Raw genomic sequence first — 23,024 nt, forward strand, 5'->3', positions numbered from 1 at the left:
CTCCAAATCTTTCTTCCCTCTTCTCATTTTCTTTTCCTCTTCACTTTCCTTCCTTCTTCTCTCCTTCCTTCTTTCCTCTCTTGCTCTCTTCTTCCCTCATTACTCCTTCCTCCTTCCTTCCTTTCTTTTTCCTTCCCGTGTCTTCCATTTTTCTTTTCTTCCCCTTCCTTCCTTCCTCCCTCCCTCCCTTTCCTTCATTCTCCAAATCTTTCTTCTTTCTTTCTTCCCTCTTCTCATTTTCTCTTCTCCTCCTTCACTTTCCTTCCTTCTTCTCTCCTTCCTTCTTTCCTCTCTTGCTCTCTTCCTCCCTCATTACTCCTTCCTCCTTCCTTCCTTTCTTTTTCCTTTCCGTTTCTTTTCTTCCATTTCTCCTTTCTTCCCCTTCCTTCCTTCCTTTCTTCCTTCTTCCCTACCTCCCTCCCTTTCTCCAATACTCAACTGGTCTCCATTCCACCCAGGTAATAAAAAGGACGAAAAGCAAAAACAGGATTTATGCCCTTCAGTTTGGGATTCTTGATGCAATTCGTACTTACCTGTCGGCACTAACGAAGACAATCTCGAATTTTTGACCAGTTTCTTTGATTTTCCGGTACGATTCCACCAAAACCCGAGTGAGGCTTCGACAAGGCGGGCACTGCAGAAAGAAAAAGCAAGCAAGCAAACAAACAAACAAAAAACAAGAATTAAAATTAAGGCAAACAGCCGAGGAAATAGGAAAGCTCTTGATATACTACAAAAAATACATTTTTTTTTTTTTGGTCCCTTTCTCTCCAAGTGCCAGAAATAACTAGAATAATATGGGATGCAGGCTGGCAAACTGATACACGCAGAGGACTAGAAACTTAAGTGGATTTTCCCTCACCAAAATGCAGGGCTCCTAGGAAATGCAGACACAGAAGCCCCACTACAAGCGAAGGATGAATCAGGAAACAGGGAGTCCTCAACTTACGATGTTTCATTTAGTGACTGTCCGAAGTTACAACGGCACTGAAAAAAGTGACTTACGACCGTTTTTCACACTTACGACCGTTGCAGCATCTCCGCAGTCACGTGACCAAAATTCAGATGCTTGGCAATTGACTCATATTTATGACAGTCACCACCTTCTGACCAGCCACGTCAACAGGGGGGAAGCCAGATTCACTTAACAACAGTGTTGCTGAATTAAGAACGGTGTTGATTCGCTTAACGACGGTGGCAAGAAAGGTTGTAAAATGGGTCAACATTCACTTCACAAATGTCTCGCTTAGCGACAGAAATTTGGGGCTCAATTGTGGTCATAACTTGAGGACCCCCTGTAGGGATTCAGAAGTCCGGTCACATGACATGTCCCCCCCCCCACGAACCATCAGATCTTTGAGTCCAGGTCATAAGTCATAAGTCGAGAATTGCTTTTAAGTTGGATTCATCTGCATAGGCCCACTGTTCGCTTGTGGAACTCATTGCCACTGTATGTGGAGTGGTGGGCAGAGTGAGGTCCAGCGTTCATGTGACTGTTTGCAATGGGAAGGCGTAAGTCGAGAACGCCCTGGAGCCTGAAGCTGAAACTAAACCTTTGCAATTTCAAGGAATAATAATAATGATGATGATGATGATGATGTTGGAAGGGACCTTGGAGGTCATCTAGTCCAACCCCCTACTCAGGCAGGAAACTAGTTTCTTCTTAAAAACTGCAGCATCCACAATCTCTGGAGGCAGGTTGTTAATAATAATAATAATAAAGTCGGAAGGGAACTTGGAGGTCATCTAGTCCAACCCCCTGCTCAGGCAGGAAACTCTATCCCATTTCAGAAAAATGGCTGTCCAGTCTCTTCTTAAAAACTTCCAATGTTGCAGCATCCACAACCTCTGGAGGCAGGTTGTTAATAATAATAATAAAGTTGGAAGGGACCTTGGAGGTCATCTAGTCCAACCCCCTGCTCAGGCAGGAAACCCTACACCATTTTGGACAAATGGCTGTCCAGTCTCTTCTTAAAAACTTCTAGTCAGGACAAATTCAGGGAAAACTCGGATGAAAATGGAGACCCCAGAGAAGGAGAAGAGGGGGGCTTACCCAGTGCGCAGAGAAGTAAACCCCGACATGGGAGCCTTCCAGGACGCTGCTCTCGAGGGGAGGCCCGCTATTTCGGAGAAGGGGGCCGGCCACCACCTCGCCGAACGGCCGAGGGCCCCAAGGGAACTCCAGCCCTGGGGGACGGAAGCAGAAAGAAGGGAGGGGGTCAAGAGAGGCTGCCGAGAGAGATGGCTATTTATTGAATTAATTAAAATTCCATCCACCTCTCACCATGAATGAGAGTCAGATGGGTCTAATGGTTAAGGCAATAGGTTAGAAACTAGGAGAGGGTGAGTTCTAGTTCTGCCAGATGGATGACTTTGGGCCAATCACCAGGAGACGGTGAGTTCTAGTCCTACCTTAAGCACAAAGGCCAGCTGGGTAACTTTCGGCCAATCACCAGGAGACGGTGAGTTCTAGTTCTGCCTTAGGCACAAAAACCAACTGAATGACTCTGGGCCAATCACTAGGAATCAGTGAGTTCTAGTCCCGCCTTAGGCACGAAAGTCGGATGGGTGACTTTCGGCCAATCACCAGGAGACGGTGAGTTCTAGTCCCGCCTTAGGCATGAAAGTCGGATGGGTGACTTTCGGCCAATCACCAGGAGACGCTGAGTTCTAGTTCTGCCTTAGGCACAAAAACCAACTGAATGACTTTGGGCCAATCACCAGGAAATGGTGAGTTCTAATCCTGCCTTAGACATGAAAGTCGGATGGGTGACTTTCGGCCAATCACCAGGAGACGCTGAGTTCTAGTCCCACCTTAGGAATGAAAGTCGGATGGGTGACTTTTGGCCAATCACCAGGAGACGGTGAGTTCTAGTCCCGCCTTAGGCATGAAAGTCAGATGGGTGACTTTCGGCCAATCACCAGGAGACGGTGAGTTCTAGTCCCACTTAAGCATGAAAGCCGGCTGGGTGATTTTCGGCCAATCACCAGGAGACAGTGAGTTCTAACCTTAGGCATGAAAGCTGACTGGGTGACTTTGAGTAAATCACCCCAGGCGATGGTGAGTTCTAGTCCCACCTTAAGCATGAAAGTCAGCTAGGTGGAAGTCCACAAGTCATAAAAGGGCCATAGTTCCCCTTGTTGACTCAGGAATTCTGGGAGTTGAAGTCCAGAAATCATATAAGAGCCATTGTTCCCCATGCTGGCTAAGGAATTCTGGGAGTTGAAGTCCACAAGTCATAAAAGGGCCATAGTCCCCCTTGTTGGCTCAGGAATTCTGGGAGTTGAAGTCCAGAAAACATAAAAGGGCCATTGTTTCTCACCTCGGTACCTACATGAATTTTGGCCCGACAAGGAACGCGTTCCATCTCCACTCACCTTCTGGGTCGTCCCGGATCACCAAAAGGCCATTCCGACAAATCACTTTCCCAGTGTTGGCATCTATAAATATCAGCGAGGGGATGTTAGAAACCCGGAATTTGTTCCACAGTTTCAACTGGAACGGAAAAAAAAAAACAAAACAAAAAGAGAATAAAAACACCACAATGGAACAGAAGTGCAATTAACGAAACGGGGGAAGAAATGACCTTTATACAGGCAGTTCTCAATTTACAAACATTCGTTTAGCCTCCGTTTAAAGTTACAACAATTGCCGAAAAAAGGGACTTACGACTGGTCCTCACACATACGACCATTGCAGTAACCTCTCCCCCCCCCACCGTCACATAATCAAAATTTGGGCACTTTGGCAATATATACAACGGTTGCAGCAACATAAGGTCACATGCTCTTTATTTGAGACCTTCCCAGCTAGCTTCCAACAAGCGAAGTCAATGCAGGAAGCTGGATTCGCTTAGCGACCAAGCAATTCGTTTAACAACTGCAAAGATTTACCTGACAACCCTGGCAAAAACAGTCGTAAAATCAGGCACAACTTACTTCACCACCGCCGTTGCCTAGAAAGATCATAGGATGCTTGCCCCCCGGTGTTCAGGATGCTACTTATAAGCGTTCATATGTGCTTAGAGCAGTGGTTCTCAACCTTTTTAATGCTGCGACCCCCCAACCGGTCGTAAGTCGAGGACTACTCAACCGGTCGTAAGTCGAGGACTACTCAACTGGTGCAGCACCGTTTGCAGAATGGGATTTTTGGCGGGCTCAGCAGGGCAGAGACAGCCTGGACAATTCCTATTGGCTTTGGAAAGCCAATAGAATTAGACTCTATTCAAGAGAGTCTCTTCTATGGGCTTTCAAAAGCCAATAGAATAAAAGGGAGTAGCACAGCTAAGGAAAAGGGGGAAAAAAATGGCGGACTGCGTTGTTTGGCGACCCCCGTGAAAGGGTCGTTCAGCCCCAAATGGGGTCCCGACCCCACAGGTTGAGAACCACTGGCTTAGAGGTCAAAGCATCGCTCGAGACCCCACACATCCACTTCGCAGTCTGTTCCTGTTGCTCCGCTCTGGGAGAAGGTTCGGAAGTATTTATAGCAGGACTACCCGATTCTATAATAGCTTTCTTCCCTATGCCTATCTGTCTGGTAAACTCGCAAGATTCGTTTTGCTCGCCATGCACCTGTCTACATAACTATTGTTTCTCTGTGTCATATAATATAGGTGGGCATATGCATAATTTATTTATTTATTTTTGTCACATTTATGTAGCGTATATCAGAGGTGGTGACCCTCTGAGAGCTGTGCAATGAAATTTCATTTTAATGTATGCCGATTAGTGTACATTCAAAGTGACAATAAAGTTATTATTCTATTCTATTCTATTCTATTCTATTCCTTGTTCTATTCCTTATTCTATTCCTTATTCTATTCATTCTGTTCTATTTTCTGTTCTATTTTCTATTCTATATTCTATTCTATTCTATTCTATTCTATATTCTATTCCAGTGGTTCTCAACCTTTTTAATGCCGCGACCCCCAACCGGTCGTAAGTCGAGGACTACTCAACCGGTCGTAAGTCGAGGACTACTCAACCGGTGCAGCACCGGTTTGCAGACTGGGGCTTTTGGCGGGCTCAGCAGGGCAGAGACAGCCTGGACAATTCCTATTGGCTTTTGAAAGCCAATAGAATCAGACTCTATTCAAGAGAGTCTCTTCTATTGGCTTTCAAAAGCCAATAGAATAAAAGGGAGTAGCACAGCTAAGGAAAAGGGGGAAAATGGCGGACTGCATTGTTTGGTGACCCCCGTGAAATGGTCGTTCGACCCCAAATGGGGTCCCGACCCACAGGTTGAGAACCACTGTTCTATTCTATTCTATTCTACATTCCATTCCATTCCATTCTATTCTATATTCTATCCCATTCCATTCTATATTCTATATTCTATATTCCATATTCTATTCTGTTCTGTTCTACATTCCATTCCATTATCAATGAAAATTTTGGTTGAGGACTATCTATGTAATGCTGGAGTGATTCACTTAATTACAGGGCAAAAATGATTGTTAAAAGGAGGCGACAAACTCACTTAACAACTGCCAGGCTTAGCAACAGAAATTCTAGTCATCTCAAGGACTCTCTATATACTGCTTGATTGATTCACTTAACTGCAGTGATTCACTTAACTGATGTGGAAGAAAAGATCATAAAATCTGGCACAAACTCACTTAGCAACCGCCAAGTTTAGCAACGGAAATTCTAGTCGTAACTTGAGGACTATCTATATAACGCTTGATTGATTCACTTAACAACTGCAGTGATTCACTTAACCAACCTGGAAGAAAAGGTTGTCAGAGCGTGCACCGTCTTATTGCGCTGGGATAACCCAGGAAGTAAACACAGTCAACGGTGGTCTATATTAAATGGTGGTTTATCTTACACTATCTACCATATCATATACCAGGAACAATAGACATACACGTGCTAATACAGCAAGATCTAACACACCACAGTTACAGGTAGTAAATGGAAGAGAGAGACCACAACAACGGCACCTTCCCTTTTACACAGAGGCTCTTAAAGAGATACAGACCCTGCTGGATCTTAAAGAGACACAGACCCTGCTGGCTCTTCAAGGGACACAGACCCTGCTGGCTCTTCAAGGGACATAGACCCTGCTGAGTCATTCCCATCCTTACATCTTACATTACATAAGCTGGTTAGCAGTTAAATCATTACTTTGACAAAGGTCATAAAATCAGGTGCAAACTCACTTAACAACTGCCACGCTTAGCAACAGAAATTCTAGTCATAAGTCGAGGACTATCTATATAATGCTTGATTGACTGACTTAACAACTGCAGTGATTCAATTAACCAGTGTGGCACAAAAAAAGGTCGTAAAATTAAGGGCAAGCTCACTTAACAAACTGCAACGCTTAGGAACGAAAATCCTAGTTGTAAGTCGAGGACTAAACTATATAATGCATGATTGTAAGCCTCACAATGTCCGATTTTGGATCACAATTCGGACCATAAGGAGCTTCCCAAACAATTACTTCTCCGCAAGCCAGTTGGTGAATTGGCGGTTTCCCTTCCAAATAGGTGGGATTACAAAACCCCCCCAAGGCCCCACTGGCTGTGCACAATGGGAGTTATGATCCAATAAAGCCGGATAAGACGCAAATTGCAAAAACCTTACATTAATGCAGCTTAAAACACACACACACACACACACACACAAACACTGAAATAAAATCCTTCTCTGCTTCATTCAGCCACTGGGTTTTTTTTTTTGCAATAAACGGATTAAACGAATGCACAATATGGGGCCCCACAAAAATGGGAAGCGAGAAGGAAAAAGATACATTCCTCACCTTATTTTTATTGGGGGGGGGCATGGAGGTTACTTTGAGGGCACACTGGATGTGAAAGCAAAATTCCCTCCTGTTCCATGGTCTATTCCTTGCAGCAGACAGATTTCTTAAGCCAATCAAAAAATAGATAGTCCTCCTCGATATACGACAGTCCATTTAGTGACCGTCTGAAGTGACAACAGCCCTGAAAAAGGGACTTATCACTGTTTTGCACACTTACAACTGTTACACCATCTCCATGGTCACGTGACCAAAATTCAGACGGTTGGCAACTGACTCATATTTATGACGGTTGCAGAGTCCCGGGTCACGTGATCCCCTTTTGCGACCGTCTGACAAGCAAAGTCAATGAGGAAGCCGAAGTGGGAATTGCTGGAAAATGAGAAGGATGGGGATGGGGGGGGAGGAGGAGGAGGAGGAAGGAAGAGGAGGAGGAGGAAGGAAGAGGAGGAGGAGGAGGAGGAGGAGGAGGAGGAGGAGGAGGAGGAGGAGGAGGAGAAGAAGAAGAAGAAGAAGAAGAAGAAGAAGAAGAAGAAGAAGAAGAAGAAGAAGAAGAAGAAGAAGAAGAAGAAGAAGAATAAGAAGAAGAAGAAGAAGAAGAAGAAGAAGAAGAAGAAGAAGAAGAAGAAGAAGAAGAAGAAGAAGAAGAAGAAGAAGAAGAAGAAGAAGAAGAAGAAGAAGAAGAAGAAGAAGAAGAAGAAGAAGAAGAAGAAGAAGAAGAACTGTGTGGTCCTTGGTGCTCTCTGAGCTTGGTTGTTTTCTTGCAGACGTTTCATTACCCAACTGGGTAACATCATCAGTGCTAGAAAGGAGGAGGTTTGTGAGGAGGAGGAGGAGCAGGAGGAGGAGGAGAACTGTGGGGTCCTTGGTGCTTGGTGGTTTTGTTGCAGACGTTTCATAACTCAACTAGGTAACATCATCAGTGCCAGAAAGGGGGGGGAGGAGGAAGAGGACGACGACGTTGACTCTGGGGTCCTTGGTGCTCTCTGAGCTTGGTGGTTTCCTTGCAGGCGTTTCATGGCCCAGCTAGGTAACATCATCCGTGCGAGAAGGACGCTGGGCTTGCTCTGTTTATATACTAGTGGCTTGCCCCGTTCATGTTGGAGGGAGGGCCCTCGGTAGCTCCTAGACTGGGGTATTGTTCATACCTTGATTATTGAATCAGTAATATAAGCAGAGATTAACCCCAGGATTAATACCCAGCCAAGAAATAAGCCCTGATAATGCTAGCTAATTGGGTAAAGACACGTCTGCAAAAACCCACCAAGCTCCGAGAGTATCAAGTGCCCCACAGTCCTCCTCCTCCTCCTCCTCCTCCTCCTCCTCCACTCTGCAATTCCCCCTCCCTTCTAGCACTGATGACATTATCTAGTTGGGTCATGAAATGTCTGCAAGGAAACCACCCAGCTTAGAGAGCACCAAGGACCCTCAATCCTCCTTCTCCTCCCTACTATCCCTGATGATGTTACCTAGTCAGGTCATGAAATGCCTGCAAGAACCCCCCCCTCCCAAGCTCCCAGAGCCCCCAGGACCCCCCAGTTCAACCCGGAGCTCGAACTATTCTCTCCCGTGGGTAAAAACCATGCACGGCGCAGATCTGCCTTCCGTAACCAGAACGCCCGATGACGCTACGGCGTTTAATCTGGTCCGTTTATCCTGCCATTTAACAGCCCTGCTTGGCAGCCCGTTTGCCTTTCAAACTGGAAGGCCTTCAGCTGCATCCATGCAACCCAGGACGCTCGCTCGCTCGCCAGCAGCTGACCCCAAAGAGGAAGGAGGAGGAATTTGCAGAGCCTGCAGGCTCTGGAGCCGGCCCAAAATGTTATTTGCAAACTCTCTCGCCGAGGGTCCACTTCAAAACCGGCCAAATCCTCGTGTTTGTTTGGCCTGCACCTTCCAGAGGAGCCTCTGGGGATTAAGTTGCCTCAGCAAATGGCTTCCTCCTCGGGTTACGGCTGACCGAGGTGGCATGCAGGAAGCGTCTTGGGAAATCAAAGGATCGTTTTACAAGCAGAGAAGAGGAAGGCGAGCGAGCAGAGTGGAGTGGACAAAGGACCGTCTGAGATGGTGACTCCGTAAAAAAAAAATGACTGTAGTTAGTCCTCGACTTAAGACCACAACTGAGCCCAAAATTTAGGTCGCTAAGTGAAACATTGATTACGTGAGTTTTGCCCCGTTTTGCAACCTTCCTTGTCGCTGTTAGGTGAATCGTTGCAGTTAATAAGGAGAAGGAGGGTGGAGGAGGAGGACTGTGGGGTCCTTGGTGCTCTCTGAGCTTGGTTATTTTACTTGCAGGCATTTCATGACCCAACTAGGTAACATCATCAGTGCCAGAAGGGAGGGGGAGGAGGGGAGGAGGAGGAGGAGGAGGAAGAGGAAGAGGAGAACTGTGGAGTTCTATGCAGTCCAAGAGACTCTTAACCGTCAACCATTCTTGGGTACTCAGCCTTCCTTCTGGTCCAACTCACACAACCTTGAATTACTATTGGGAAAACCACAGCTGACTCTAACCCAGGGGTAGGCAACCTTGGCTCTTTTATGACTGGTGGACTTCAACTCCCAGAATTCCTGAGCCAGCCATGCTGAGGAGAAAGGGAGAGGTTTCCAAGCTGAGCCAGGCTGGCTCAGGAATTCTGGGAGTTGAAGTCCATGAGTCATAAAAGAGCCAAGGTTGCCTACCTCTGCTCTAACCCATGTTTTGAAAAAACGTGCAATGACGGCGCCCTCAAACCTTCAGGGGCCAGGCTGAACCATGGCTTAAAAAAACACAAGGCTGCTTTGGATAAAATCTTGATTTAAGAGATTTCACCCACTGCAAAAAAAAAAAAGTTTTTTTTTTTTTTTTTAAATAGGCCGAAGATGATCCATCACATAAACTCCTTTCAACAGCCCAGCAGGCCGGAATACAACAGGGAAGGGCAAAACCGTTGCATGCCCTCAGATTATTTGACTTTTGACCTTCTTGCTTCTAATAGGTTTATGGACATGGTTCTCAGCTTGGGGGGGGGGGGGAGAAAGGATTTTTTAAGGAGAACGGCCTACAAATAGGCTTAATCCGGTAGAGTTAGGAGCTTCCAGTTGATGTTTGATTGCAATGCCACTGACTGCAAAGAAAAAGTACATATATTAATTTATCAACTCAACATCTGTCAAAAGCGAAACATGGACGGTTATTCAAACTAAAAAACAAAAGTTTTAAAAAGTTTTAAAAAGCAAAATAATAATAATGTTGAGTTTGACTCCTGCTGGCCACACCAGTATTTCTTAACCTTCACAAATTTAAGATAGGTGAATGTCAACTCCCAGAATGCCCTAGCCAGCATGCTTTAAAATGTTGGCTGAGGAATTCTGGGAGCGGAGGTCCACCTATCTTAAAAGCATGCGGGCTGGGGAATTCTGGGAGCGGAAGTCCACCCATCTTAAAGCATGCTGGCTGGGGGATTCTGGGAGTGGAAGTCCACCCCTCTTAAAGCATGCTGGCTGGGGAATTCTGGGAGTGGAAGTCCACCCCTCTTAAAGCATGCTGGCTGGGGAATTCTGGGAGTTGACGTCCGCCCCTCTTAAAGCAGACTGGCTGGGGAATTATGGGAGTTGAAGTTCACCCATCTTAAAGCAGACTGGCTGGGGAATTATGGGAGTGGAAGTCCACCCATCTTAAAGCATGCTGGCTGGGGAATTCTGGGAGTGGAAGTCCACCCATTTTAAAGCATGCTGGCTGGGGGATTCTGGGAGTGGAAGTCCACCCCTCTTAAAGCAGACTGGCTGGGGAATTATGGGAGTTGAAGTTCACCCATCTTAAAACATGCTGGCTGGGGAATTCTGGGAGTGGAAGTCCACCCATCTTAAAGCAGACTGGCTGGGGAATTATGGGAGTGGAAGTCCACCCATCTTAAAGCATGCTGGCTGGGGGATTCTGGGAGTGGAAGTCCACCCCTCTTAAAGCAGACTGGCTGGGGAATTATGGGAGTTGAAGTTCACCCATCTTAAAACATGCTGGCTAGGGAATTCTGGGAGTGGAAGTCCACCTATCTTAAAGCAGACTGGCTGGGGAATTATGGGAGTGGAAGTCCACCCATCTTAAAGCATGCTGGCTGGGGAATTCTGGGAGTGGAAGTCCACCCATCCTAAAGCATGCTGGCTGGGGAATTCTGGGAGTTGAAGTCCACCCATCTTAAAAGCATGCTGGCTGGGGAATTCTGGGAGTGGAAGTCCACCCATCTTAAAGCATGCTGGCTGGGGAATTCTGGGAGTGGAAGTCCACCCATCTTAAAACATGCAGGCTGAGGAATCCTGGGAGCTGAATCCACCCACTGCCAAGCTGCCAAGGTGCCCGAACGAGTGCCTGTGCTTAGATGAAAGAAAACCCACAGGATCTCAGAAACGCGTAATTTCCCTTGAAATAACGCTTAATTGAGGGAAACGGCCTGCCGCAGAGAGACTGCCAACTCTCAGCTTTCCGCGCCAAGACGTGGCTCCTTCTAACGCTTTCGTCAACGCTAAAATTCAAAGAAGACGCAAAGCCCAGGAGGGCAATTTCGGTTGATGGTGCTTCTCACACCTGCCAAGAAGGGAAGAAGGGAGACAATTTCTCCAGGCAGAACCGTACAGTCTTCCAAAACTCCGCATCCCACCAAGAGGGATGGAGAAAATCGATTGCAAACACCCCCAAATCAAGAAACGGGTCCTGCCCTCCACCCCAGCCTGCGCCCGTTCTCGCACATTTTGCACGGCTAACCACATTCCCGCGATGCACGCTTGGCTCCCATCCCTCGACTTGTTTGGAGAGCTGACAAGGCCAGGAAAAATCCATCTTATTTGTCATAACAAATCCAAAGCAAACAGAAAAGCATTAGCCAATTAAAGTGGAATGCGGCAGCCAAAAAGAGAGGAACTTGCTTATTTCCTGCCTAGAGAAGGGGAGAGCCGGGTTTAGAAGTTGCAAAACAGGGCTGGGATCACCCCCAAATTCCACTGGAGCAAAAAAAGGGGGATTAGCACCATGGTAAAGCCATGGAGATCAGGGTGAGATAATGGAATGGAATGGGATGGGATGGAATGGAATAGAATAGAATAGAAAATATGGAATGGAATAGAATAGAATAGAGATCTTTTAGTCCAGGGCTTTTCAACCTTTTCACCCATTGTACCACTTTTAGGATATGGCAACATCCAAGTACCACCAGTCGCCTAGCAAGGTGTCAAAAACAAGATGACCAAAAATAAAAAAAGGAAAAAAGTGATAAAGTACAGGTAGTCCTCGACTTACAACAGTTCGCTTAGTGACTGTTCAAAGTTACAATGGCACTGAAAAATGTGCCCCCCGAGCCACAGCCGAGCAAGACACCTGCCTGCCCGCCCAGCCGCGCTCTTCCTCCTGTCCGAGGTTTTCATTGTTGTGAGCATTTCTGTTGAGGATTGGCAGTGGGGGTGGGGTGGGGGGGGTGTTTGGTTTTTATTCCCCCCCCCATCTGCTGGGTGGTTGCAGCAGGTTTTGGCCACTTCACATGACCCTGGGACACTGTGACCGTCATAAATATGAATCGGTTGCCAAGCATCTGAGTGTAAATCACAAGACCCTGGAGAGGCTGCAACGTTCCAGCTGATCGGCGCTTCTTCTGGGCTCAGCAGAAGCACCAGGATCAGTGCTGAGCTCCAGATGGATCCTGGCGCTGATCCTGGCGCTTCCACTGAGCCCTGACAGCCCCGAAGAAGCGCCGATCAGCTGGAAAGCGGCACTGATCCTGGGGCTTCCGCTGAGCCCTGACAGCCCTGCAGCTCCAGCCGTCTCTCGCTCAGGCTTGTGCGGTGCTGCCACCGGTTCAGCTCATTTCCCCTCCTCCGCTACCACTTTTCTAGGAGGGTCGCGTACCACCTGCCAGGTGCCAATGTGCCACAGGTGGTACCCGTACCACTGGTTGAAAAGCCCTGTTCTAGTCCAGCCCCCTGCTCAACCAGGAGAACCTATACCATTTCAGATAAGTGACTGTCTGTGGCGTGGGGTAGCCCAGCCACCCACATAATCAGCTTCCTTATATTATAAGGAATTAGATGAAACAAGCTTGGTGAACAAACCAACAGCCAAAGTCTAAAGCCCAAGCTACAAATATTTCCTATTATTTTATAATCGGCTTCCTTTTGCATTTCCAGAGGCCCCAACCTGAAGTTTGGGTGGCAGCCTAAAGCGCAACCCATTTCCAACCTTAGGCTTGTGTGAAAAAAAATAACATCCAGAACATTCCTTTGTCCCTTAACACACACACGCACACACGCACACACACACACCACGGAGAAGACAATCTCCCAATTTAATTTGAGTTTGCACAAAAGAGGGAGAGATACCCACAGCTAACTTTTCAAAGGCAACTCCTAATCAAAAAAGGATTCTGTATCTAATCCCCTATTAAGTTTTTGCCAGATATTTTCTGCCATATCCTTGACAAAACCGCACAACACAAAACAGAAAATGGCCCCAAGTTCCAATTCTTTGGAATTCTGAGCAAGCCAAATTTCGTTTCGAAATTTAAAGAAGGAACTTACTGGGAGATGCTAGAATTTTGCATTTATTGGAAGATACCAGAATTTTGCACTTAGTGTGAGATGCTAAAATTTTGCATTTATTTAGAATTTTGCATTTATTGGAAAATACAGAATTTTGCACTGTGTGAGATGCTAGAATTTTGTATTTATTGGGAGACGCTAGAATTTTGCACCCAGTGTGGGATGTTAGAATTTTGTGTTTATAAGGAAATGCTAGAATTCTGCACTTTTCTTGAGATGCTAGAATTTTGTACTTATGGTGAGATATTCAAATTCTGCATTTATTGGGAGAAGCTACAATTCTGCACTTAGCCTGAGATGCTAGAATTCTGCATTTATTGCAATATACCAGAATTTTGCACTGTGTGAGATGCTAGAATTTTGTATTTATTGGGAGATACTAGAATTTTGCACTTTTCTTGAGATGCTAGAATTTTGCACTTATGGTGAGATATTCAAATTTTGCATTTATTGGGAGAAGCTAGAATTTTGTCAAGGGGAATGTGAAACCAAATCAAAATGATTACCCGAGGAATATAGTTATAATTATTATAAAATTTTAAAGCAGACAAAAAACATAAGATTGTGTACCAATGCTAAGCACATAGTTCTAAAACGCATAAACTTTTATTAAAATGTAAAACAGGAGAATACGTTTTTTATTGTTTTAAATCTTTTTAATGTCTTAATTTTTTTTTAATTTTAGAACTGCAAGCCGCCTGGATTCACGAATCGAGATAAATTGAGCTATAGAAACTGAACAAACGAATGAGTGGATAAATAAATAAACGTATAATAAAGAGGGATAAAAATGTTGGTTATCGTATACAGATGGGACCATGGGAAAATGTGCACTTGAAAGGATCGAAATTTAGACTGCATTACAATCTCAAAGAGGAATTTTTACGAAATGACATACCGCTGACGTATGTCACCAGAAAAACCGTCCAGAAAGAAATGTTAAAAGGGAGGGGTGGGGGGGTTTCTAGTCCTCATGAGGGCATAAAGGCATTTCAAGACGTGAGAACGGAGGCAGCACTTGAAAAAGCACCAAACAGCAAAAGGGGAAGGAGAAAAAAAATATTTAGATTTATAGTCTGAACATGTTTACTCTGGGGAACACCCGTTGGGTTGCGTAGGTTACAACTTGTTCTTCTGTACGTGCCGAATTCCAGCCGTTCTCCCAGCTTTGATGATTCAATCAGAGTTGGAACCCAACACCCTGGTGTGTGCCAGGTTTGGCAAATGAGTCTAAAAGTTGTTTGCAAGCTGCAAAAAAAAATTAATAAAAATAAAAAATAGAAGCTTCTTTGCTTAAAGCATCCAGAGAGCGAGCTGATTTAGCTCCCGGAGAAATGCAAGGAGCTCCTTGCACGCCCGCGTGCAAAAACTAAACAAGTACAGGTGGTCCTTGATTTACGGCCTAACGTTTATGCTGCTAAGCGAGACGGTTATTAAGCGAGTCTGATCCCATTTTACAACCTTTCTTGCCATTAAGTGAATCACTGCAGTTATTAAGGCAGTAACATGGTTTACTGTCTTCCCCCATTGACTTGGCTGGTCAGAAGGTCCCAAAAGTGAATCACGTGACCCCCCCGGGACTCTGCAACCGTCATAAATGTGGGTCAACTGCCGAGTGTCCAAATTTTTTTAAAAATATATTTTATTAATTTTTTACAATAACAGTCTCTAGTGCTTTGTGAACAGTGTGTTGTCTGGGTTCATATATTTAAAACAATCAATGATCGTTCATTTCTACAATTAATCAATATGTTGATAATATATTTCTTGATCCTCTCTCCTTCCTGTAATATTCTCCTTTTGTCTACCACTGAACAAATATAATTCTTAATGTTTTCAGGATATGCCAAACTGAATATAAACATTTTTTTAGTATTTATGCATATCATAATAACGTCAACATATAACGTGTTTTTTAATCAGCTTGTTTCCATCGTATTTATGAAAGTCATCTTATTAAATCATTATATGTCCTGCTTTCAAGATTCTTATTGAAGCTTAGTTTCCCCTCAATATGCAGACCACTCTTATCAGTCATCATTTTCTCAAAATTCATTAGCTTTAAATAGCAAAAGTTTCATTTAAATAGACCCTCTCAATGTTTTCACATTTCATATATTCTAAAACAGGGGTCTTCAAACTTGGCCCTTTTATAACTTGTGGACTTCAATTCTGGGAGTTGAAGTCCACAAGTCATAAAGAGGCCATAGTTCCCCCATGCTGGCTGAGGAATTCTGGGAGCTGAAGTCCACGAGTGATGAGGGGGCCATAGTTCCCCCATGCTGGCTGAGGAATTCTGGGAGTTGAAGTCCACGAGTCATGAAGGGGCCATAGTTCCCCCATGCTGGCTGAGGAATTCTGGGAGTTGAAGTCCACAAGTCATGAAGGGGCCATAGTTCCCCCATGCTGGCTGAGGAATTCTGGGAGTTGAAATCCACGAGTCATGAAGGGGCCACAGTTCTCCCATGCTGGCTGAGGAATTCTGGGAGTTGAAGTCCACAAGTCCTAAAAGGGCCAAGTTTGAAGACCCCTGGTATAAGGTCTCCTGCCTGAGCAGGGGGTCGGACTAAAAGACCTCCAAGGTCCCTTCCAACTCTGTTTATTGTATTCTATCTATCCTGGAAAGGACTACAAAGCCAGTAACAACTCAGCTCAGGAGTCCCTGCCCTCCTACCAGCCAAGGCTAATGGAGAGAGCTTCCCTATCTCAGAGTCCTTCAGTTTTCTCTCTCTCCGCCCCAAAATATTTTTCTCCTTTCTGAAAATTAAAGCCAGATCTGTTGCTTTTGATATCTGCTTATTCAAGAGTTTCCCATAAGAAAAAAAGGAGATTAATCACAGCATGCCAGGCCGGGCCCAAGAAGCTGTTCAAACAGGCCACATGGCAACAAGCCTCTGTCAGTTCAGAAATCCACTTTCTTCTAGTCCTCGCCTTACGACCACAATCCAGCCCCAAATTTTCCTCTGCTCGGCAAGACAGTGGCAAAGTGAGTTTTTGCCTCATTTTACGACCTTTCTTGCCACCGTGGTTAAGTGAATCACTGCCGTTATTAAGTGAATAACATGGTCGTTAAGTGAATCCAGCTCCCCCCCCCGTTGACTTTGATCGTCAGAAGGTCGCAAAAGGGGATCACATGACCCCCGGGACACTGCGACCGTCATAAATATGAGTCAGTTGCCAAGCGTCCGAATTCTGATCACGTGACCGCAGGGATGTGAGTATAGAATATATTCCTTGACTTACAACCGTTTATTTAGTAACCGTTCAAAGTTATGACACCACTGAAAAAAGTGACTTATGACCGTTTTTTGCACTTACGACCGTTGCAGCATCCCTATGGTCACATGATCAAAATTCAGATGCTTGGCAACCGACTCACATTTATGACGGTTGCAGAGTCCCGCAGTCACGTGGTCCCCTTTTGCGACCTCCTGACCAGCGAAGTCAATGGGGAAGCCAGATTCACTTAACAACCGTGTGACTAACTTAACGACAGTGATTCACTTAACAACCGTGGCAAGAAGCGTCATAAAACGGGGCAAAATTCACTTCACACACGTGTCTCACTTAACAGTATTAAATTTTGAGCTCAGTTGCGGTCGTTAAGTTCGAGGACTCCCTGTATCAAAAAGGGCACCAAGTCCCTGTTTTCCGTGCTGCCGTAACTTCGGACGGTCGCTAAACGAACCGTTGTTAAGTCAAGGACTACCTGTACACCCATGTTAAGGAAGATTTCAGAATGGCCTTTTTTCCCCAATCTGGATGTTTAACTATATTTCCTAGCCAAGCAGGAAGCTGGGCTGGACGCCGGCAAATCAGGAGGCCTGGCGGAGAGCCAGTGGATCCCAAACACTCAAAGGATCTGCAAAAGGTAGGAATGGGAACCAACTCCTTCCGCGGTTGGTCAAAAGGGGCTTGGATCAGGGCCCATAGATGCCAAGAACAGGACAACAGGAATTCAGAATGTAGAAATGGGATCACAGCCAATGCAAAAAGTGTATTTTTTTTTGTCATTTGGACCTTGCAAGAAGGAAGAATAAAATAGAATAGAATAATGAAAGAATAGAATAGAATAGAATAGAATAGAATAGACCAGTGGTTCTCAACCTGTGGGTCGGGACCCCATTTGGGGTCGAACGACCATTTCACGGGGGTCGCCAAACAATGCAGTCCGCCATTTTTTTCCCCTTTTCCTTAGCTGTGCTACTACCTTTTATTCTATTGGCTTTTGAAAGCCAATAGAATAGACTCTCTTGAATAGAGTCTAATTCTATTGGCTTTCAAAAGCCAATAGGAATTGTCCAGGCTGTCTCTGCCCCGCTGAGCCCGCCAAAAGTCCCATTCGGCCAACGGTGCTGCACCAGTTGAGTAGTCCTCGACTTACGACCGGTTGAATAGTCCTCAACTTACGACCAATTGGGGGTCACAGCATTAAAAAGGTTGAGAACCACTGGAATAGAATTTAACAAATGCAGTGACTTTCTTAACATCCTTGGTCGTTAAATCGAGTCACAAGTCACTTAGCAACGGCTTTGTTTAACAAGAGAAGTTCTGGTCCCAACTGTGGTCGTAAGTAAGAGGACTTGTCAGAGGCTGGCTGGGAAGGTTACAAGCGAAAATTCCATGATCCCGGGACTGTCATTAAGTACACGCCAGTTGCCAAGCACCTGGACCTTGATCAGGAAATGACACGGATGCTGCAACGGTCGTAACTGTGAAAAAACGTTGCGGGTCTCCGTTTTCAGTGCCGTTGTAACTCTGAACCGTCAATGAATGATTGTAAATCAAGGCCCAGGTAAATACAGGTCAAAGTGCCAGAAGAAAACTCCTCAATGTTTTGAGCTAAAAGAGCTGAATTCTTTGCTGGCAAAAAAAATCTGGCAAGGGAGAAGCTTGACTAAAATCTGTAATATATTGCTTTTTTTCAATTAGCACGGAGTATGTGGGTTTTAATGGAACAGCGCTACTCGAATTTGCGGTTTGTCTTTTGAGTGTGCCTGTTTTAATGCAGGGGACATTAAACACGGCTGTTTTCCAACTTTGGGGACTTTAAAATGGGTGGATGTCAACTCCCAGAATTCCCCAACCTGCGAAGGATGGAAGGAAGGAAGGAAGGAGGGAGGGAGAGAAAAGAGGGAAGAAAGAAAAAGGAAGGAGGAAGGGCTTCCTGCTTCAGCAAGGGGTTGGACTAGAAGACCTCTATGGCCTCTTGCAATTCTGTTCTGTTATTCTGAAAAGGGAATGATGGATAGAAAAGGAAGAGAGAGGGAGTGATCAATAAAGAGGGAGGGAAGGAGGAAGGAAAGTGGAGAAAACAGGAAAGAAAGATGAAGAAGGAAGGAAGGAGGAAGAAAGGAATGAAGGATAGAAAAAGAAGGGAGACGGAGAGAGGGAGGGAGGGCAGAAAAGGGAGGAGGAAGGAGGAGAGAGAATAGAATAGAAGAGGAGAGGAGAGGAGAGGAGAGAATTAAAACAGGAATAGAATAGAATTAAAACAAGAATAGAATAGAATATGGAATGAATTAAGCTATTTTCCAAAGCACCTGAAGGCAGGACAAGAAGCAACGGGTGGAAACTAATCAAGAGAGAAGCAACCTAGAACTAAGGAGAAACTTCCTGACAGTGAGAACAATTAATCAGTGGAACAGCCTGCCTCCAGAAGCAGTAAATGCTCCAACACTGGAAGTTTTTAAGAAGAGACTGGACAGCCATTTGTCCGAAATGGTGTAGGGTTTCCTGCCCGAGCAGGGGGTTGGACTAGATGACCTCCAAGGTCCCTTCCAACTTTACTATTATTATTATTATAAATTAGAATAGAAGAGAATAGAAGAGAAGAGAAGAGAGGAGAAGAGAATTAAAACAGGAATAGAAGAGAATTAAAACAGGAATAGAATAGAATAGAATAGAATAGAATATGGAATAAGAATAGGTTAGAAACGAATAGAATAGAATAGAATATGGAATAAGAATAGAATAGAAATGAATAGAAACGAATAGAAACGAATAGAATAGAATTATGGAATAGAATAGAATAGAATAGAATATGGAATAAGAATAGAATAGAAATGAATAGAAACGAATAGAATAGAATTATGGAATAGAATAGAATAGAATAGAATAGAATAGAATAGAATAGAATAGAATAGAACAGAATAGGAAATGGAATAGGAATAGGAATAGGAATAGGAATAGAGGAGAGGAGAGGAGAGGAGAGAATTCTGGGAATTGAAGTCCGCCCATCTTAAATTCACCAAGCTTAAAAACTGCCTTTACTCGCTCACAGTCCTAAAGCCGCCAACTCCTTCGCTCTAGATTTAGCGAAAGGAAACTGTGGAACACAACCACACGTGGGAAGCCTCATGGTGTATCCCCCCTCCTTGCCTTCTCCCTCCCTCCCTTCCCCCCCCCACCCCCACTTCCACTTGAGGGGTTTCCAGGATGTCATGTGAACGTGCTGAGACAGAATAGTTTAATTTGCTCTAATTAGCTGCATTCTTGCAGAGGCTTCCAAAGAATTTGCAGAAAAACTAATGAGTTTTTTTCTGGGGGGGGGGGGTTGGAGGTGGGGGAGCACCTTCTATTCCAAGGAAATCCACCCCACCCACCTGGAAGATTTTGGATGTACATCCTGCCAGCCCCGTTCAATGGAATTCAATACTGGTGGTCCTCGACTTACGAGCCCCGGATTGCTGATGCTAAGCAAGACATTGGCTAAGTGCCTCGTGCCTCATTTAACGACCTTTCTTGCCACAGCTGTTGCAACTTAGGGACCACTAAATGAATGGTTGTAAGTTGAGGACAACACTGTAAAGGTAGCCCTCGACATACGACCCCATTGGAGCCCCCAAATTTCCGTGGTTAAGTGAGACATTTGTTAAGTGACTTTTGCCCCACTAGATGACATTTTTCCCGCACAGTCGGTAAGCGAATCATCGCCATTGTTAAATTAGTAAGACGGTCGTTAAGTGAACCTGGCTTTCCCCCATTGACTTTGCTCATCAGGGGGTTGCAAAAAGGGGATCGCGTGACCCCCCCCCCGGGATGCCGCGACCGTTATAAATATGAGCCAGTCGCCAAGCGTCTAAATTTTGATCATGTGATCACGGGGCGGATGCGACGGTCATTAAGTGTGAAACACGGCCCTAAGTCCCTTTTTTCAGAGCTGTTGTAACTTCAAATGGTCACTAAATGAAGGACCGCAAGCCAAAGACTTGGAAATTCCATTACCTGGAGCATTTTAAAACTTTAAAAAAGTTATCTTGCCTTGCCAATTCGCCCTCCCCCCCACAATTATCAAGACCGAAACCATCTATTTTCACATAAGCCGATGCTTTTGAATAAAGGGCTAGTGCCTGGGGTAGGCAACCTTGGCTCTTTTACGACTGGTGGACTTCAACTCCCAGAGTTCCTCAGCCAGCATGGCTCAGCATGTTAACCTCTCCCTTTCTCCTCAGCATGGCTAGCTCAGGAATTCTGGGAGTTGAAGTCCACCAGTCATAAAAGAGCCAAGGTTGCCTACCCCTGGCCTAGACCTTGGCCGCTCTATGACTTGTGGACTTCAACTCCCAGAATTCCTGAGCCAGCCATGCTGAGGGGAAAGGGAGAGGTTTCCAAGCCATGCTGGCTCAGGAATTCTGGGAGTTGAAGTCCATGAGTCATAAAAGAGCCAAGGTTCCCTCCCCCTGGCCTAGATCAGGGGTCCTCAACCTTGGCCCCTTCATGACTCGTGGATTTCAACTCCCAGAATTCCTGACCCAGCATGGCTCAGTTTGGAAACCTCTCCCTTTCTCCTCAGCCTGGCTGGCTCAGGAATTCTGGGAGTTGAAGTCCACAAGTCATAAAAGAGCTAAGGTTGCCTACCGCTGGCTAGCTAGTTTGAAGGGGAAGAGCTTCATGCAGAGGATCGAGGTGGGAATATGTCTTAAGAAATGTATATAGGAGCATCTGGCTGGTTCCGAGTTTATTATTTCATTTAATTCGATTCCAAGTTCTCCCATTCTCTAACTCTCTTTTTCGGTCCACTTTTTTATTTATTTATTTATAGTTGCCTTCCTGATAGGCTGCATCGGAAGTCATCCCCAAGACTGTTCTAACTTTGAACCATCCTTAAATCAATGGTCGTTAAGTCGAGGACTATCTATTCCATGAGAGGGGGGGAAGAGGGGGGGGAGAGAGAGGGAGGGAGGACAAGAAGCAATGGATGGAAACTCATCTAGGAGAGAAGCAACCTAGAACTAAGGAGAAACTTCCTGACAGTGAGAACATTTAACCAGTGGAACAACCTGCCTCCAGAAGCGGTGAATATTCCAACACTGGAAGTTTTTAAGAAGAGACTGGACAGCCATTTGTTCAAAATGGGATAGGGTTTCCCCCGAGCAGGGGGTCAGACTAGAAGACCTCCAAGGTCCCTTCCAACTTTATTATTATTATTAACAACCTGCCTCCAGAAGCGGTGAATGCTCCAACACTGGAAGTTTTTAAGAAGAGACTGGACAGCCATTTGTCTGAAATGGTATAGGGCAGTGGTGGCGAACATATGGCATGGGTGCCTTAGGCGACACTCAGAGCCCTCTCTGTGGGCATGCGCGCCGTCGCCCCAGTCCTAGGCCTTCAGTTGGGTTTTATAAAACCTTTTCGCTTTAGGCCTCTGCCGCCGTTTGCAAAAAAAAAAAAAAGGTTAAATCAGTCAATTTCAACTTCTCGTGGGAAAAAAAAGATCTTGCAAAGTTGGAATTGATTGATTGAACTTTTTAGTCCCACCCTGTCTACCACAGCCACACCCATCCAGCACCCGACGATGCATAAGTGGGTTTGGGGTTGCAGTTTGGGCACTCGGTCTCTAAAAGATTCGCCATCACTGGTATAAGGTTTCCTGCCTGAGCAGGGGGTTGGACTAGATGACCTCCAAGGACCCTTCCAACTTTATTATTACTATTATTGTGGTTGTTGTTGTTCACGGAAACAGAACATTCCTTCAGCTGGACCTTTGGCCCTTGCTCCATTCTGAGCAAAATACTAATAATGATGATCATGATCATGTTGTAAGGGACCTTGGAGATCTTCTAGTCCAGCCCCTTGCTCAAGCAACAGAAACTACACCGTCTCAGATGACTGTCTAGACTCTAGCCTCCTCTTAAAAACCTCCAGTGTTGGAGCGCCCATGATTTCTGGTGGCAAGCTGTTCCACTGGTTAATTGTCCTTACTGTTTGGAAGTTTCTCCTGAATTCCACGTTGCTTCTCTCTCTGATGAGTTTCCACCCGTTGCTTCTAAGAAATAAGCGTCCACTTTGCAGCTCCAAATTCATCAGACCAATTTTAGTGAGTCAGCCCCAAACTCTGAGGTTACTGATTTGAGATCCTCCTGGATGTGATCCCTGAGTCATTCCAGGCTAGCCAGACCACAGCAGCTTTCCCTAATCTGACAAGAATCCAGAGAATTCAGGATTTTTTTTTTAAAAAAATGGATGAAATCTTTGCAAGTACTGCAAGAATACAGGCAGTCCTCGACTTACGACACTCCATTTAGTGACCGCTAATAGGGCATTGAAAAAAGGGATTAGGACCGTTTTTCACACTTATGACCGTTGCAGCATCCCCATGGTCACGTGATCAAAATTCAGATGCTTGGCAACCGACTCGTATTTATGACGGTTGTTGTGTCCCGGGGTGTCACGCAATCCCTTTTTTGCGACCTTCGGA

The 23,024-nt window shown here is 45.3% G+C and overlaps 1 protein-coding gene across 1 annotated transcript in view; it reads right to left on the minus strand.

The window, feature by feature from the left end:
- NXN (nucleoredoxin) overlaps positions 1–23,024 on the minus strand; it is an 84,079-nt gene that overhangs the window by 24,474 nt on the left and 36,581 nt on the right. The window contains exons 2-4 of the mRNA XM_039321239.1: positions 3,379–3,496; positions 2,054–2,187; positions 534–634 (exon numbers count right to left, since the gene is read on the minus strand). Coding sequence (XP_039177173.1) covers positions 534–634; positions 2,054–2,187; positions 3,379–3,496 — 353 coding nt within the window. The remainder of the gene's footprint in view (positions 1–533; positions 635–2,053; positions 2,188–3,378; positions 3,497–23,024) is intronic.

Source organism: Crotalus tigris, unplaced genomic scaffold (genome assembly GCF_016545835.1).
Source record: "Crotalus tigris isolate CLP2741 ecotype Arizona unplaced genomic scaffold, ASM1654583v1 scf7180000023723.778456, whole genome shotgun sequence".
Taxonomy (NCBI): Eukaryota; Metazoa; Chordata; class Lepidosauria; order Squamata; family Viperidae; genus Crotalus; species Crotalus tigris.